This window comes from Amblyraja radiata, chromosome 9, assembly GCF_010909765.2.
Source record: "Amblyraja radiata isolate CabotCenter1 chromosome 9, sAmbRad1.1.pri, whole genome shotgun sequence".
Lineage (NCBI taxonomy): Eukaryota > Metazoa > Chordata > Chondrichthyes > Rajiformes > Rajidae > Amblyraja > Amblyraja radiata.
In genome coordinates, this window is record NC_045964.1 from 11,472,740 (window position 1) to 11,491,098 (window position 18,359).

Genomic DNA, 18,359 nt, shown 5'->3' on the forward strand with positions numbered 1-18,359 from the left:
ACTTATGCCCAAACTAGTCAGTCCTGTACAGAAACAGAGCAAGTGAAGTATCTGAAATTGTTGAATTCAATATTGAAACCAGCAGGTTGGACCTTGCCCATGTGGAAGATAAGGTGTAGTTTCTCAAGTTTACATTGAGCCTTGTTAAAACCTAGTAGTCCATAGACAGGTGCATCAGTCCTAAATGGGCTGGTGTGAGTTCAAAGGCAATAAATTGAAGGGTTGAATGAAGTTAGCTGAAGTTCCTGAATGAGCTATTGAGGTTTAGTCACACCAAATTAAGTAAGTTCAAGACTTATATGCACTTTCTGTTCTCATTGTTTAGTGTAACGAAGAGTGACATCGAAATGTATATGAAATCTTGAGGGATCTTGGTCGGGTAGTTGCTCATGGAGACTCTAGAGTTGCCCCTTTAAAATAGAGAAGAGGAGGAATTCCTTCTCTTACAGGGTCGTTATACTTTGGATGTCTCTACCCCTAAGAGCTACGGAGGCGAGATGTTGAATATATTAATGGCCATGATGGACAGTATTTCGGGTCTTTAGGGAAGACAAATGTTGTGGAGAACTGGCTGGAAAGTGGAGTCGAGTTGAGGCCAACATTAAATCAGTCATCTACTCTTACTCCTGTGTATATCTCGTGTGCTTGTGTCTGGAAGAAGTATTCACAGCCCTGAAGATTAGATGGGAAATCATAAGGTAGGTAATTTAATTAATATTTTAAATCATATTTTTTAAATCAATGGTTTCACTTTGATTCATTTAAAAAATAATTTAATCTTCTCAACATCTCTGAATATCAGAATGGTTGCAAGGCTTTGTGGGAGCAAAGGCTTAGTCTCCAACCTTGCCTCCTGTCAAGGGCTGTCAGGATATGCAACCTCAGTGGTGTATTACCAGATGCCAACTTGCTACTAAGTTGGCTTAACAACATATTGCCGGACTCCACTCTGGTCTGCTGGTGACGCAGGAGGGGAGTAAGTTCACTTGGCCCTGCAAGTCCAAAAATGGTCAGTGCGGACAAATGGGTGCATTGGGGAGGCATGTTCAGACAGTGAGTCAAATCTAACTTGATTGTGTGCAACCACCTTGAAAACTGTGCTTGTGACTCAGATAAATTGTTTAACTCAGTGAGTTAGAATTCAGTTTGTTTTGTACCTTAGAAGTTAATTCCGTGCCGTGTTACTAGTAAGCGAAATCCAATCAGTTAGGCACTATTAAACAATTGGATTGAAGATTGAGGATTCTATTTCACTTCATCCAAAATCCTTTAAAAAGGAAACTGCCTCTCACATTCCTTGGAGTTTCATACTACAGGGTCAGAATGTTGGTATGAGGGGGCTTCCCCAGGAGGGAATAACAACACAGGCCTTTAACAATCAACACAGGGTCAATATCCGCATTTTCACACACTCTGAATCGGGGTTCTGTCCTCAATTAGTACGTGCAGTTTACTACCAAGCCTCTTGCAAGGCACAGTAGGCCTGTCCATCCCTGATTCTTTTTAAGAAGGATTTGAAAATCCTCAGTGAATGGCCGTGTTTGTTCAAGCCTCCGAAACGTCACTTGAAGATGTGCAGCTATGGTTCAGCACTTGAGCTCGTCTTGCCAGGTTTTCCTGGCACACGGCGTTGGGTTCAATGATTGCGTGGCAGTGCTCAGAATATCTGGGTCAAGGGTCATTCTCCTGCTGGGGCCTGAATCCTGGCATTAGGATGCTTAGCAACCACATCGGCTGCAACCAGGCACTTTTGGAAGCAAGATTTGGAAATGGAAGCTCACTTAATAATTAATAAGGAGCAGCAAGAGACTGCAGATGCTGAAATCTTGTCTGAAAACAAATTGCTGGAGGAATTCGGTCTAAAGAAGAGTCCCAAGCCGAAATGTCGCCTGTTCATTTCCCTCCTCAGACGCTGTCTTACTTGTTGAGTTCCTCCTGCAGTTTGCCTTTCACATAATTAGTAAGCGTTTCAATTAAAAAATGCTGAAGAATATGAGCCTTAAGAAGATCCATATTCAATAAGAATGTAACAATAGGTATATTTTATTTCTGACACATTTATTACACCAATCATTGTTTGAGAATTTTGACAACTTCCTCTAACCCAGTGTCCAGATGTTTAAAGCAATCTGTGAACAGAGGCAACCCAACCCAAACCCAACCACTGGGGAAAAACCTTCAGCTCCTGTCCTGCTCCTTGTCAGCTGCCTGTTTCTCCCACCACCACTTCCCACCCTCCTCTTTCCACACCACATAGTAATAACTGACTGGTACTTCGTCATTTTCATTGCATCTCCACCATTTGTCATTTTGTTAAACAACTCAAAAGAATTGATTTGAAAAACACATTATTTGAAATCAGTGCTGGCTACTTCTAATTATCATGACCTATTTAGTTGATTCAATGTGCTTTTGCGTCTATTTATTTATTTATTTATTATATGGCAAATGCATCATCATCATCATCATCACCACCTCACTTGAATCAGATGCTGAATAGTTATTGACAAAAACATAGTTACTGGCATTGTAACCTCATCCATATCGCCGTGTCACTGACTGTATCTTCACTGGTGTTAATCCAGCTCGCTCACTGTTACTCCATAACCCCTCTCCCCCCAGCATCTTGCATTACCGATTGTACCTTCACTTCACTTGTGTAATCCAGTTCCTTCAAATTGTCACTCCCCAGCACCCTGTATTACTAACTGAATCTTCACTGATGCTAATCAGCTTTCTCACATGGTTGCTCAGTAACTGCTTTCCTCACCACCTGGTGTCACTGATTGTATCATCACTGACATTGATCCAGCTCCCTCAATCTGTGCCTTAAGGGCCTGTCCCACGAGCATGCGACTCCATGCAGCAAGCGCGACCCAAAGGGCCTGTCCCACGAGCATGCAACTCCATGCGGCAAGCGCGACCTAACATGGTTGCTTGAGCCGTACGGCTCGCGGGGCCGGTCCCACTTCGAAAGCCTGAGCCATATGGAGTTGTGCGGAGCTGATCCCGACATCGCGCGGGGCTCCGAAAAACTGACCATGTTCAAAAATTCCGCGCAGCAATGGTCTGCCGGCCCGCAGCCGCCTCGACGGCATACGCACCGCCTCGACGCCGTACGTCACGCGTGAACTTCCCGCGGACTTCGCTCGAACTTCATGTCACTCACACGACCTCCGCGCGGCCCCCGCTTCTGGTTTGGTCGCACTTGCCGCATGCAGTCGCATGCTCGTGGGACAGGCCCTTTTAGGTCGCGCTTGCCGCATGGAGTCGCATGCTCGTGGGACAGGCCCTTTAGTATCTCCTCGCCCCCAGCCTGTATTAATAATGAATCCCCCCCCCCCCCCCGATATTAATCCAGCTACCTCACACTGTCCAGCAGTAGCACACCTCCCCCAGTGCCCAGTATTACTGAAGGTATCTCCACTGGCGTTAATCCAGTTTCCTCACACTGCCCCTCAGTAAACCTCTGCCCAGTGTTACTGACTATATCTCCACTGGTGCTAATCCAGTTTACCCACACTGTCCCTCAGAATCACCTCCTCCAGTGTCCTTTGCTAGAGATTATACTACTGTGGCTACTAATCCAGCCCTACTAAAATTGTTGACATCACTCAACCATCCCGACCACCGCCAAACTAAAGTTCCATTGGTCTACTGAGGCAATGAAAGAAAATGCTTAAAAGTTAAAAATAATAATTGACACATAGCAACAGAAAAACTGTCATATACAAACTTACACATCTCAAACAGACAGTTGGTAGAAACTAACCCCAGGAATGAAGGTGGCACTGTGGCATGGCTGATAGAGCCACTTTCAATTCTGGCTTCTGGTGCTGTCTGTGTGGAGTTTGTACATTCTCCCTAAACCCGAGTGGGTTTCCCCTAGGTGCTCCAGTTTCCTCCCACATCCCACAGACATGCAGGTTCATTTGTCTCTTTAAATTAGTGTGAAGGTGAGAGGTGGAATCTAAGGTGTGGGGTATGCACATAGTTGATGGGAATATGGGGAGAATAGGTTACAGGGAGAACCTGTGAGAAATAGGACTGATCTTTGAGCCAGGATAGACTCACGGGGACAAAATGGTCTCCTCAATGGTGGGGTCCGTTTGAAGAAGGGTCTCGACCCAATAAGTCACCCATTCTTCCCTCCAGAGATGCTGCCTGTCCCGCTGAGTTACTCCAACATTTTGTGTCTACCTCAAGGTGGTACAGAAATAGAACATAGATCAGTACAGCACAGGAACAAGCCACAACGTTTGTGCCAAACATGAAGCCAGTTTAAACTAATCTCCTCTACCTGCACATGATCTACAGTATATCCCTTCAATTCCTTCATAAAGCATGGGCCTATCTAAAAGTCTCTTAAATGTCACTATCATATTTGCCTCCACCACCATCCCCGGCAGCGTATACCAGGCACCCATCACTCACTGTTTCACAGAGTTCCATTCCTGAAAACAGTTCATAAAGGGGCTGTCCCACTGCGGCGACCTAATTGGCGAGTTTAGAAGAGTTTGAAAAAGTGTGATGTTGAAGACCTCCTTCGACTATGTAGAAGACCTCCTTCGACCTTCGACTATGTTGAAGACTAGCTTCGGGAAAATTGGACACCGAATAGTGGAGAGTGAAGACGACCTTCTTCGATCTCCTTCGACCTCCCTCGTCTATGTTGAAGACTATCTATGACTACCTTCGACTACCCTCGATTACCTACGTATAACATGCCGACCTACTTCGACTAAACTACGAGTAAAAAAAAAAATTGATTTTTTTCCATGGCGACCTTTTTTTTACTCGCGGGCATTTTTCAGCATGTTGAAAAATACGCCGCGACCTAGCTGAGGCCTCGAGTATGCGGGGACTACTCTCGAGCATGAAGGAGAGTTACAAAGACCTCCTAGGACCTCATGTCGACCATGCTGCGAGTATGGTTGAGGGCAAACTCTTCTAAACTCACCAATTAGGTCGCCGCGGTGGGACAGCCCCTTAACCTGAACTGTTCCTAAGTTGGTAATGAACAAAAGCAGTGAATGGGAGAGGATCACAGAAACATCTGTGATGGAAGAGTGAGCAGGAATGAGAAGAGCAACCACCAGCTGGTCTCACTGATTCAGTGTGTGAGGGAGTGAGTGAGTCTACTTAGTGCTCCCAGCTCTGCTCAACCCAGCCCGATTGTGGCATTGAAAGAGAAGGCATGTGGAAATGTCCCATTCCCACATGACAGAAGATACCCACAGACCCACTGGAACCAGCAAATCCAACCCCATCCATCAGCCTCGTCTCGCAAATGTTCACATATAATACATGGAGTGTTCATAAATCAGGCGTTCGTAACCTGGTAAGGACCTGAATGGAGAAACAGTTTTCACCATCTAAGCCTCTCATAATTTGTATTCCTTATTTGCGTTCCCTTTCATCGTCCTTCACTTCAAGGAAAGCAAACCCAGACCATTCAGAAGGAACCAATGTGCTGGAGTAACTCAGCGGGTCAGGCAGCATCTCTGGAGAAAAAGGATGGAAGATGTTTCGGGTCGGGATCCTTTACCCTTACTCTTCTTCTGAAGAAGGATCTTGACCTGAAACGTCACCTGTCCACTGAGCTTAACCTACTGAGTTACTCCTGCACTTTGTATCCTTTTATGTATTAACCAGCATCTGCAGTTTTTTGTTTCTACATCCAGACTAATCAGGCTCCCCTCATAAATGAAGCTCTCCATCTCAAGCAAAAGTACAATCATGTCCTACCTATTGTGTGGTGATCTAAATGTCATAGTTTTCTTACTGTAGCTAAATTAATATATTATAGCGCTGCACCATGACTTACCTGCTCTTATATTCTATCCCTTAGCTAATGAGCGAAAGCGTCTCCTATGTCTTCTTTACCCATTTATCAACTTCTGCTTAAGAAGGAACTGCAGATGTTGGAAAATCGAAGGTACACAAAAATGCTCAGCATTTGCTCAGACTCAGCGGGTGCAGCAGCATCTATGAAGCGAAGGAAATAGGCAACGTTTCGAGCCAAAACCCTTCTTCAGACTCCAATAGGCAACGTTTCAGGCCGAAACCCTTCTTCAGTCTGAAGAAGGGTTTGGGCCCAAAACGTTGCCTATTTCCTTTGCTTCATAGATGCTGCTGCACCCGCTGAGTTTCTCCAGCATTTTTGTGTACTATCAACTTCTGCTGCCACCTTCAAGGATCCTTTGACCTACGTTCCTCTGTTCTTCAATATTCCTTAGGGCCTTGCCATTCATTGTGTATAACCTAGCCTTATTGGTCTTTTAAGAAAGGCGGAGAGAGAACACAGGGAATGATAGACCAGTTAGCCTGACATCGGTAGTGGGGAAGATAGTGGAGTCAATCATAAAAGATGAAATAGCCGCACATTGGATAGCAGTAACAAGATCAGTCCGAGTCAGCATGGATTTATGAAGGGGAAATCATGCTTGACTAATCTTCTGGAATTTTTTGAGGATGTAACTAGGAAAATGGACATGGGAGAGCCAGTGGATGTAGTGTATCTGGAGTTTCAGAAAGCCTTTGATAAGGTTCTACACAGGAGATTAGAGGACATAATTAGAGCACATGGTATAGGGTATTGACATGGATAGAAAATTGGTTGGCAGACAAGAAACAAAGAGTAGGGATTAACGGGTCCCTTTCAGAATGGCAGGCAGTGACTAGTGGGGTACCGCAAGGCTCGGTGCTGGGACCGCAGCTATTTACAATATATGTCAATGATTTAGTTGAAGGGATTCAAAGTAACATTAGCAAATTTGCAGATGTCAAAGCTGGGTAGCAGTGTGAACTGTGAGGAGGATGCTATGAGAATGCAGGGTGACTTAGACAGGCTGGGTGAGTGGGCAGATGCATCGCAGATGCAGTTTAATGTGGATAAATGTGATGTTATCCACTTTGGTAGCAAAAACAGGAAGATACATTATTATCTAAATGGTGTCAAGTTGGGAAAAGGGTAAGTACAACGGGATCTGGGGGTCCTTGTTCATCAGTCAATGAAAGTAAGCATGCAGGTACAGCAGGCAGTGAAGAAAGCGAATTGAATGTTGGCCTTCATAACAAGAGGAGTTGAGTATAGGAGCAAAGAGGCCCTTCTGCAGTTGCACAGGCCACCAGTGAGACCACACCTGGAGTATTGTGTGCAGTTTTGGTCTCCAAATTTGAGGAAGGACATTCTTGCTATCGAGGGAGTGCAGCGTAGGTTCTCAAGGTTAATTCCCGGGATGGTGGAACTGTCATATCTGAGAGAATGGAGCGGCTGGGCTTGTATACTCTGGAATTTAGAAGGATGAGAGGGTATCTTATTGAAATATAAAGATTATTAAGGGTTTGGACACGCTAGAGGCAGGAAACATATTCCCGATGTTGGGGGAGTCCAGAACCAGGGGGCACAGTTTAAGAATAAGGGGTAAGCCATTTAGAACGGAGATGAGGAAACACCTTTTCACACAGAGAGTTGCGAGCGTGGAATTCTCTGCCCCAGAGGGCGGTGGAGGCCGGTTCTCTGGATACTTTCAAGAGAGAGCTAGATAGGGTTCTTAAATATAGCAGAGTCAGGGGATATGGGGAGAAGGCAGGAACAGGGTACTGATTGTGGATGATCAGCCATGTTCACATTGAATGGCGGTGCTGACTCAAGGGGCTGAATGGCCTACTCCTGTACCTATTGTCTATTATCACCTTATTTGATGGGGTCAAGGAAAGAGCGTTCACGTCGCGGCCCTGTTTCAACCAATCTTTCCACCACCACACACAAGACGCACAAGAAGCGCAAGACAGACACCATTGTGCAGATGCCAAGAAGTGTGTTCAGCTCTTGCTGAACAACTTCTAATCTTGTGTGTGGACTCGATAAGAAGACCTTATTTGATAGAGTTCCAATCCCATAACCCTTTCATGACTGCAGTTCCCCTTCAAGTCACACCATCCTGATTTGTAAATATCATACTGTTCCTTTAACAACTAATTTGCTTGATTAATTTGAGTACTATTTTATCTTGCTTTTCCTTTTTCTGTATTTGTGTTTTTCTTATTTAAACTTTTTCTTCACCTATTCAAGGTTAATGTTCTTATTTCTGGAAATGACAAAATAGTGCTATCAAGTTTGCAATGACAACTTGCAAGCATATGTCTCCTAATCTTTAGCAATGGGGTGGGATTAATATCATTTGAGAATGGGGTAACAGGCGGTGAATATTTTAATGGTTGGGAAAATAACTAGGCCATGAACTTTGAAACATTTGTGGTTAAAAAAAAGAAGTCAATTTGTGGTGACATAGGTGAGAAATAGCTTAACTGGTACTTGGCTGGCGAGATCTGAAATATTGAGAAAGAAAAAGGAGGTTAAAGGGAGTTCAAGTTTTAGAAATCCAAGGTGAGGTTGTTGGATAAAATTGTACAAAGTGATGTTTTTGATAATACAATTTGCGATTAAGAATCATGAACGTGTGAAATAGCAACGACAGTTCCTTTACCTGTCGGGAAGTCAGCCCTCTCTGCACTGTAACTTTATCAATCAGCATTCATTTTCTCTCTCCCCCTCCCTCCCTGCAACAGACCTGCCTCCATTTTACTCGCCCGCTGAAACCAAGAGCAGGAAGTAGCTACAAAGCCACTAAACAAATGGTACCTCTCAGTCACATTAAAAATGTTTTACATTTTTTTACCGTCCAAAATGGAGCTGCGATTTCTGTCTTGTTTAGAACCTGAAAAGAGACACAAAAGGCTGGAGTAACTCAGCGGGTCAGACAACATCTCTGGAGAGAAGGAATGGGTGTCGCCTGGCCATTTCTTTCCCCCCCACTGAGGAGGTGAAGAACTACAATTCCCAGAGTGCCGTGCTTGTTGCTCAGGCTGTTGCTGGGGACTCGTTGCCTTCCTATGGTTGCCATGTAAACACAGGCTTCTAGACAGTCCCACAGGCCCTGAGGAGGCAGGAAAGCTTTCCACCAAATATTCATATCGTTTAGGAACACACAAAGGTAAAAGATCATTGTTAAATAATTTCAATGTCTTGAATATTCCTTTTCTGGAAATTATTAACTAAGGGATAAGCTATTGGTCTTCGAATAATTCAATAGGGAGGTTAGTGTGAACGTGCTGATAGTTTTTTATTGCAGACCTGGGTTGGGTACTGGTTTTTATACTGTGTAGGAAGGAACTACAGGTGTTGGTTTAAACTGAAGACAGACACAAAATGTTGAAATAACAGTGGGCCAGACAGCATCTCTGGAGAAAAGCAATAGGTGACATTTTGGGTCGAGATCCTGCTTCAGCCTGGCTTTTATACTATTTAGTCTGAAACATAGAAAGGCAGGTTTCACAAAGATTGTGCAGTGATAATCAGTTTTATTGTAAATTAACAACTAGAGAATGCTGGAAACATTCACCAGGCTGGGCAGCATTTGTGGAATGTGAGAGGGGAACAGTCAGTGTTTTTGATGAAAGGTCCTCAATCTGAAACATTAGCTGTTTTCTTTTCTAATGATGCTACCTGACTCATTGAGTGCATTTTCTGTTTTTATTTCGGATTTCTGGTGTTGCGAGTCTTTTTACCTTTCAATCTGTTTTATTGATTTCCTTCCTTGAATGATTAAAGTTGTTCAATAATACCCAAGGAGAATTCCCCAGCTTGTTTGTGTATTCTGCTGATTGGTCATTTTTACCTAACCGGTGAGACTGATGGGGGAGGGTGGGTTGCAGGCAGAGACACAGTTTAACATTCGATGTAGAACGCAATGCAGCATTCCCCCAGTTCTCCCTCTGGTATCAGCAATGACACAATTATCTTGCACTTTATCTGTTTACTGATGTGTGTGTATATATATATATATATATATAAATATATTCTGTGGTATATGGACACACTAATCTGATCTGTATTTATGACTACAGTATCCTGTTGTGCTGCAGCAATGCAAGAATTTCATTGTCCTATCTGGGACACATGACAATAAACTCTCTTGACTTGACTTGGAAATATTAGTGGGCTTGTTTATTGTGGGCTGACTACAAATGAACTGCCATTACATGAAGCATAGAACATAGAATAGTCTGAAGGAGGGTCTCGACCCGAAACGTCACCCATTCCTTCTCTCCAGAGATGCTGCTTGTCCCGCGGATTTACTCCAGCTTTTTGTGTCTTTCGTCGGTTTATACCAACATCTGCAGTTCCTTCTTATACAGTATAACACAGAAATAAGTCCTTCAGCCAACACTGTCTGTGTCAAACATGATGCCAAGTTCAACTTCTTCTTGCGTATGGCGTGCACAGCCTAAAGTTGCAGGACAACTTGTTCTATTTGATCTTATTTGATTGTGCACTCCGGGTTGATTGCATTCGTCAAAACAGGGCTGACCACGTGAAGGTTGTAATCTTCCACCCCAAGTTCAACTGATCTCCTCTGTACGTCACACACATACTATGGGGTACATGAAAAATAAATAATGTCGGGGTAGTGGTCAGATCTGTGAGATAGGGGAAGAATGAGCTGGCGATCAGATTTTGATGGGGCAGTTTGGGGTGTTGGGGTTCTGCATTGTGTTGAGAGTTTCAGTGGGTGATTCAGAAGCCATTCTGAGTTTGTGTGCTGTGTTACAGCATCAGAGGAGCATGTGGGTCTTGGAGTTCAGTTGCTCAGAGATTAGCGCCTTGTTGGGTGTGGTGGAAGTTGGAAATTAGGGCTTCCATTAGCGAATTTGTGCGGTTAGAGATGCAGCAGTTGAAGTTGAAGTGTGGCTCAAAGACCAAAGGAAGGAAATGAGGGGGAATTTCTTAAGTCAGAGGGTGATGAATCTACGGAGGATAAGTCAATTGATATTTTTAAGGTAGAGATAGATAGATTCTTGATTAGTATGGGTGTCAGGGGTTATGGGGAGATGGCAGGAGAATGTGGTTAGGAGGGAGAGATAGATCAGTCATGATTGAATGGCAGAGTAAACTTGATGGGCTGAATGGCCTAATTCTGCTCTTATCACTAATGACCTTATTGACCTAGGTCAGTTTGGAATGTCCCTGGCATGGGGCAGATGGGGCTATCAATGAATTGACACCGTGAATGATTAATTGGGGGTTGGGGTGGTGCATTTCAGGGGGTTGATCATTCCGGGAGGGGGTGGTGTAGTGAAGGTCTTTGAGACCGGACCTTGTGTTGGATATAATGGTGCCACTATGGTGATGGTCTGAAGCATTGAAGAATGGGCTTTGCTTAGTAAAATTGTATTCCAATATTGCATAACCAAAGCTCCATACGCTTCTTTCGGAAGTGCCCAGGAAGGTTACATCCAGGTCCGCATGGATTCCGTCGCACAGGGAATGAGGTCATGCAATTGATGTCCAGCACAGAAATTGGGTTGAATTCCTAAGTACGATTCATGGAAGGAAAAGCCTGGATGAAATATATCCAGAATTATACAAAAAGACTCAGAGATTATCATTGCAATGTATAATTCTGGGAAAATGCACTTTCAGTCACATAACACCGTATGCTAAAGATGGACACAAAATGCTGGAGTAATTTAGCAGATCGGGCAGCATCTCTGTAGAAAACGGAGAGGTGATGTTTTGGATCGGGTCCTTCAGACTGATTGTAGCGGGGGGGAGGTTGGTGGGAACTGGAAGTGCAAAAAAAAAAAACTTGACAAATTGGGGCTGACAACAGATGACCTCGGGCAAGGAGGATCCCTGATAGGCCGATTGTTGGTTAGAGATGGTGTGAGCCCAAGAGGGATGCATCGTGTCGAACTGTGGAACTGATTAAGACATTTATTGGGGGAAGTGAGGGAGGGGAGGGAGGTCTTTGTAGACATGACCTAAAATTGGAAAGTTCAGCATTCATGCCACTGGTTTGTAAGCTACCCAAGCGAAAAATGAAGTTTTGTTTCTCTAATTTGTGCTCCGTCAATGGAGGTGGCCCAGGACAGAAAGGTCTGTATGGGAATGGGAGGGGGACTGAAAGTGGTTAGCAATCAGAAGATCCAATAGGCTTTGGCGAACCAAGTGTAAATGTTCGGGGAAATGGTCGTCAAGTCTACGCTTTGTCGTGCAAATGTACAGGAAATGCCCATATCGGGGCACCGGTTGAAGTAGATGAGGTTAGAGGAGGTGCATGAGAACCACTGTCTCACTGGAAGGACTGTCAGAGTCCCTGGATGGAATCAAGGGAGGAGATACAAGTACAGATGTTGCATTTCCTGCAGTTGCCGGGGAAAGGACCTGGGTAAGGGGTGGGAAGGGATGAGTGAACCAAGGAACTGTGGAGAGAACAGGCTCTGGAAAGAAGTGGAGATGGGAAGATGTGATTAGTGATGGGATCACTTTGGAGGTGACCAAAATGTCAGGGGATGATGTGTTGGATGCGGACGCTGGTAGGGTCAAAGGTGAAAACCAGGGGAACTCTGTCCATGTTGTGTCGGGAGAGAGAGCAGAACACTGGGACTCTGCAGAGATGTGGGTAAGAGATCCATCCATGACATCCGGAGGGAAAACACATTCACGAAAGAATGAGAACATCTCAGGCGTCCTTGTATGGAAAGCCGCATATTGGGAGCAGATGCACCGGATGAGAGTGGGGGATAGCATATTTGCAAGAGGGAGGACGGGAGTAAGTGTAATCAAGATAACTGCAGGAGTCGGTAGGTTTCTCGTAGATGTCAGCTGATAATCTCTTCTGTGATGGACACACACTGATTAAGAAAGGGAGAGAGATGAGATAGTCTTAGGTAGATAAAAATGCTGGAGAAACTCAGCGGGAGAGGCAGCATCTATGGAGCGAAGGAATAGGTAACGTTTTGGGTTGAGACCCTTCTTCAGTCTTGGTGAATTTGAGGGCAAGATGGAAGTTAGTACTTTCCCCTGCAAGCACAGGAGATGTAACACCTGTCCTTGTCCTACCTCGACTCTATCCAGAGCCCTCTGCAGTCCTTCCCAATGTGACAAAGGTTCACCTGCTCTCTAACCTCATCTGGTGTTCCCGATGAGGGCTTCTGTACATTGGTAAGACAAAGAATAGACTCGGCGACCATTTCACTGCACACTTATGCTTGGTCCACCAAGGCCTACTGGACCTTCGAGTTTGCTAACCACTTTAACATCCTTTCCCGTTCCCAAACTGACCTTTTTGTCCTGGGAATCCTCCATTGTAAGAGTGAGGCCACGTGCAAATTGGAGGAACTGCACCTTATATTTCGCTTGGGAAGCTTACAGCCCAATTGTATTAATGTTGAATTCGCCGATTACCGGTAACTTCTACAAACATCTCTCCACCGTTTCCCCCCCCCCCTTCCGCGCCCCCCCCCCCCCCCCCTTCTCCACTAAAACTCCATTAACCAATTCCATAGTTTGTAACAATGTCACCCTCGTGGGTTCACATCTGAATACTGCCTGTGAATTAAGGAGCATTTCTCCTTTACTCTTGTGAAGAGAACATAACCAATTTATTAATAATGGCATTATACCACAGGACATAGAAGTAATCTACACCTGGAATCAAGAAATTGTAAAAAAAACTGTCCAACATTGGCTCTGACTACTTACAGTAACATTTGCTGATTTCTTGTTTAGAAAATAATGGATGTGCTGGAGGAATCAGATGAAGAGGGAGAGCCCAGAACTACAGGGGGCAAGAAGAAGAGAACCATGTCATATGTTGCAAAAATAGACCAACTGTAAGTAACGCCTGCTTCTACTTAATAATTCTCTGTACATGTTTTAAATGCACAATTCCCAGAACATAAATGGTCAACATAGGAAATGCAAAGAAAATAAATATAAAGTATGGAAGGTAAAATGGATGGGCAACATAATGAAGGACATATCAGAAATCTCTTATTAAAACATCAGTGGGGGTTTTATCTGGAGTATTCATTATGCAGAGAGGTTATTACGGCCCTAGAGAATGTACAATATTGGTTCACTACAAACAATATTCCTGATCTGAAGTTGATGAAAAATTGGGACTATTGTTGGAACTGCGACAAAGTGATGCAAGTGTTTACAGTTCTGAATGGTTCAAAACAGTTCCTAGGAAACATCAGGTCCTTGGAAACTGATGTTTCCAATATAGGAGAGGTTTGAACGAGAGCAGCGAACAATGCTCAATAACTGCACAAGATTTAGGAAACGGGGCTCGCAAAACTTCGCACTGAGAGCTGTGGAATTTCCTCGCCATGAGTGGCTGAAGTAGAAAACATGTTGATGCTCAATGCTCGGTTGGATTAGTTGATATAATCCACTCAGAACTGCTGTAGATTTGGGAGCAACAGCAGCAGGAGTTTAGCAAGAGATACGACTGATTGGCTCTAGCCCAAGTGGGAGAAGTGAGTCAGTGCCGGGAAAACAGTTGAAAACTGAGGAATTTGGTTTGTAAATTGGTAAATTAGGCAATTTATCAGTCAATATAAGCAAGGGCTCTTAGAGAGCGGCCGTGAGGGAGCGGCCTTGTGAGGGAAGTGTGAGTCTTTGGCTCAAGAGTGCCCTGTGAGAAAAGTGTGAGTCTTTGGCTCGAGAGTCTTCGGCGAGGAGGCTGAGGAGAGGAGACCACGCAATACGCTTGAGAGGTAGAGACGAAAGAAGGAGATGTCAGGCAAGCTGATTCAGTGCGATGCTTGCAGTATGTGGGAGGTCAAGGACACCGCTGGTGCCTCTGGCTGCTACAAATGCGAGAAGTGCATCCAGGTAGAGCTCCTGAAGGGCCGTGTTGGGGAACTGGAGAAGCAAGTGGATGACCTCCGGTTCGTCCGAGAAACTGAGTCGTTCCTCGACAAGTCCTACAGTACGATTGTTACACCTAAGGTACTGGAAGAGAGAAGGTGGGAGACAGTGAGAACGGGAGGGAAGCATGGAATGCCAACGTCCCCGGGTGTTGTACCTCTTGTGAACAGGTTCACCCACTTAGAAGCTGTCGGGACAGAAGAGGTGTTTACACTGGGCGGCGGACTGGCTTGTGATGCGAATAGGGCTGTTGAGCCAAAACCAAAAAGGCCTAAGGCAGGCAACGCCATTGTAGTGGGAGACTCCACTGTGAGAGGTACGGACAGGGGTTTCTGCGGCAACAGACGGGATGCGAGGATGGTGTGCTGCCTTCCTGGTGCCAGGATCCAGGATGTCATGGACAGAGTGCAGAAAATCCTCAAGGGCGAAGGTGAACATCCAGAAGTGGTAGTGCATGTCGGCACAAATGATGTCGGAAAGAAGGGGATGAATATTCTGCAGCGTGACTTTAGAGAGCTCGGAAAAATGCTGAAAAACAGGACCTCCAGGGTTGTTATCTCCGGTTTGCTTCCAGTTCCTCGTGCTGGCGAGAGCAGGAACAGGGAGATACGGGACCTGAACGTGCGGCTGAGGAACTGGTGCACGGGGCAGGGATTTAGATTCTTAGATCACTGGGATCTGTTTTGGGGTAAGGGGGAACTGTACAAAAGGGACGGATTGCATCTTAACAGGTGTGGGACCAGCATTCTGGCAGGCAGGCTTGCCACTGCTACACGGGTGGTTTTAAACTGAATAAGGGGGGTGGGATGTCGAATGGGATAGTGGAGGATGGAGTTAAAGGGAAAGGGTTTCTTAAATGTGTGAGCGTAGAGACAGAGGGGTGTAAAATGAGGGTAGAAGCAATAGGTGGCAAGGTGAAAAGTAAAAGTGGCAGGCAGACAAAACCAGGGCAAAAATCAAAAAGGGCCACTTTTCAACATAATTGTATAAGGGGTAAGAGTGTTGTAAAAACAAGCCTGAAGGCTTTGTGTCTCAATGCAAGGAGCATTCGTAATAAGGTGGATGAGTTGAATGTGCAGATAGCTATTAATGACTATGATATAGTTGGGATCACGGAGACATGGCTCCAGGGTGACCAAGGCTGGGAGCTGAACATCCAGGGATATTCAATATTCAGGAGGGATAGAGAGAAAGGAAAAGGAGGTGGGGTAGCGTTGCTGATTAGAGAGGAGATTAACGCAATGGAAAGGAAGGACATTAGTTTGGAGGATGTGGAATCGGTATGGGTAGAGCTGCGAAACACTAAGGGGCAGAAAACGCTGGTGGGTGTTGTGTACAGGCCACCTAACAGTAGTAGTGAAGTTGGAGATGGTATCAAACAGGAAATTAGAAATGCGTGCGACAAAGGCAAAACCGTTATAATGGGTGACTTCAATCTACATATAGATTGGGTGAATCAAATTGGCAGGGGTGCTGAGGAAGAGGATTTCTTGGAATGTATGCGGGATAGTTATCTAAATCAACATGTAGAGGAACCAACGAGAGAGCAGGCTATTTTAGACTGGGTATTGAGTAATGAGGAAGGGTTAGTTAGCAGTCTTGTTGTACGTGCCCCCTTGGGCAAGAGTGACCATAATATGGTTGAGTTCTTCATTAGGATGGAGAGTGACATTGTTAATTCAGAAACAATGGTTCTGAACTTAAAGAAAGGTAACTTTGAGGGTATGAGACGTGAATTGGCCAAGATTGACTGGCAATTAATTCTAAAAGGGTTGACAGTGGATATGCAATGGAAGACATTTAAAGACTGCATGGATGAACTACAAAAATTGTTCATCCCAGTTTGGCAAAAGAATAAATCAGGGAAGGTAGTACATCCGTGGATAACAAGGGACATCAGGGATAGTATCAAAGCGAAGGATGACGCGTACAAATTAGCCAGAAAAAGCAGCATACCGGAGGGCTGGGAGAAATTCAGAGACCAGCAGAGGAGGACAAAGGGCTTAATTAGGAAAGGAAAAATAGATTATGAAAGAAAACTGTCAGGGAACATAAAAACTGACTGCAAAAGTTTTTATAGATATGTGAAAAGAAAGAGATTAGTTAAAACAAATGTAGGTCCCTTGTGCAGTCAGAAACATGTGAGTTGATCATGGGGAACAAGGATATGGCAGACCAATTGAATAACTACTTTGGTTCCGTCTTCACTAAGGAAGACATAAATAATCTGCCGGAAATAGCAGGGGACCGCGGGTCAAAGGAGTTGGAGGAATTGAGTGAAATCCAGGTTAGCCGGGAAGTGGTGTTGGGTAAATTGAATGGATTAAAGGCCGATAAATCCCCAGGGCCAGATAGGCTGCATCCCAGAGTACTTAAGGAAGTAGCTCCAGAAATAGTGGATGCATTAGTAATAATCTTTCAAAACTCTTTAGATTCTGGAGTAGTTCCTGAGGATTGGCGGGTAGCAAACGTAACCCCACTTTTTAAGAAGGGACGGAGAGAGAAAACGGGGAATTACAGACCAGTTAGTCTAACATCGGTAGTGGGGAAACTGCTAGTCAGTTATTAAAGATGGGATAGCAGCACATTTGGAAAGTGGTGAAATCATTGGACAAAGTCAGCATGTATTTACAAAAGGTAAATCATGTCTGACGAATCTTATAGAATTTTTCGAGGATGTAACTAGTAGCGTGGATAGGGGAGAACCAGTGGATGAGGTGTATCTGGACTTCCAGAAGGCTTTCGACAAGGTCCCACATAAGAGATTAGTATACAAACTTAAAGCACACGGCATTGGGGGTTCAGTATTGATGTGGATAGAGAACTGGCTGGCAAACAGGAAGCAAAGAGTAGGAGTAAACGGGTCCTTTTCACAATGGCAGGCAGTGACTAGTGGGGTACCGCAAGGCTCAGTGCTGGGACCCCAGCTATTTACAATATATATTAATGATCTGGATGAGGGAATCGAAGGCAATATCTCCAAGTTTGCGGATGACACTAAGCTGGGGGGCAGTGTTAGCTGTGAGGAGGATGCTAGGAGACTGCAAGGTGACTTGGATAGGCTGGGTGAGTGGGCAAATGTTTGGCAGATGCAGTATAATGTGGATAAATGTGAGGTTATCCATTTTGGTGGCAAAAACAGGAAAGCAGACTATTATCTAAATGGTGGCCGACTAGGAAAAGGGGAGATGCAGCGAGACCTGGGTGTCATGGTACACCAGTCATTGAAAGTAGGCATGCAGGTGCAGCAGGCAGTGAAGAAAGCGAATGGTATGTTAGCTTTCATAGCAAAAGGATTTGAGTATAGGAGCAGGGAGGTTCTACTGCAGTTGTACAGGGTCTTGGTGAGACCACACCTGGAGTATTGCGTACAGTTTTGGTCTCCAAATCTGAGGAAGGACATTATTGCCATAGAGGGAGTGCAGAGAAGGTTCACCAGACTGATTTCTGGGATGTCAGGACTGTCTTACGAAGAAAGACTGGATAGACTTGGTTTATACTCTCTAGAATTTAGGAGATTGAGAGGGGATCTTATAGAAACTTATAAAATTCTTAAGGGGTTGGACAGGCTAGATGCAGGAAGATTGCTCCCGATGTTGGGGAAGTCCAGGACAAGGGGTCACAGCTTAAG

General features: G+C 44.7%; 1 protein-coding gene across 4 annotated transcripts in view; it reads left to right on the top strand.

Annotated features, from left to right (window-relative positions):
• Positions 1 to 8,271: 8,271 nt before the first annotated feature.
• drc7 (dynein regulatory complex subunit 7) overlaps positions 8,272 to 18,359 on the top strand; it is a 66,510-nt gene continuing 56,422 nt past the window's right edge. For 2 of the 4 annotated variants that reach the window (XM_033026667.1, XM_033026670.1), the window contains exons 1-2: positions 8,570 to 8,999; positions 13,580 to 13,683. In XM_033026667.1, coding sequence (XP_032882558.1) covers positions 13,586 to 13,683 — 98 coding nt within the window. In that variant the 5' untranslated portion in view covers positions 8,570 to 8,999; positions 13,580 to 13,585. Of the gene's footprint in view, positions 8,393 to 8,568; positions 9,000 to 13,579; positions 13,684 to 18,359 lie in introns of those variants that run through there. The other 2 variants (XM_033026668.1, XM_033026669.1) reach the window with 2 other exon arrangements.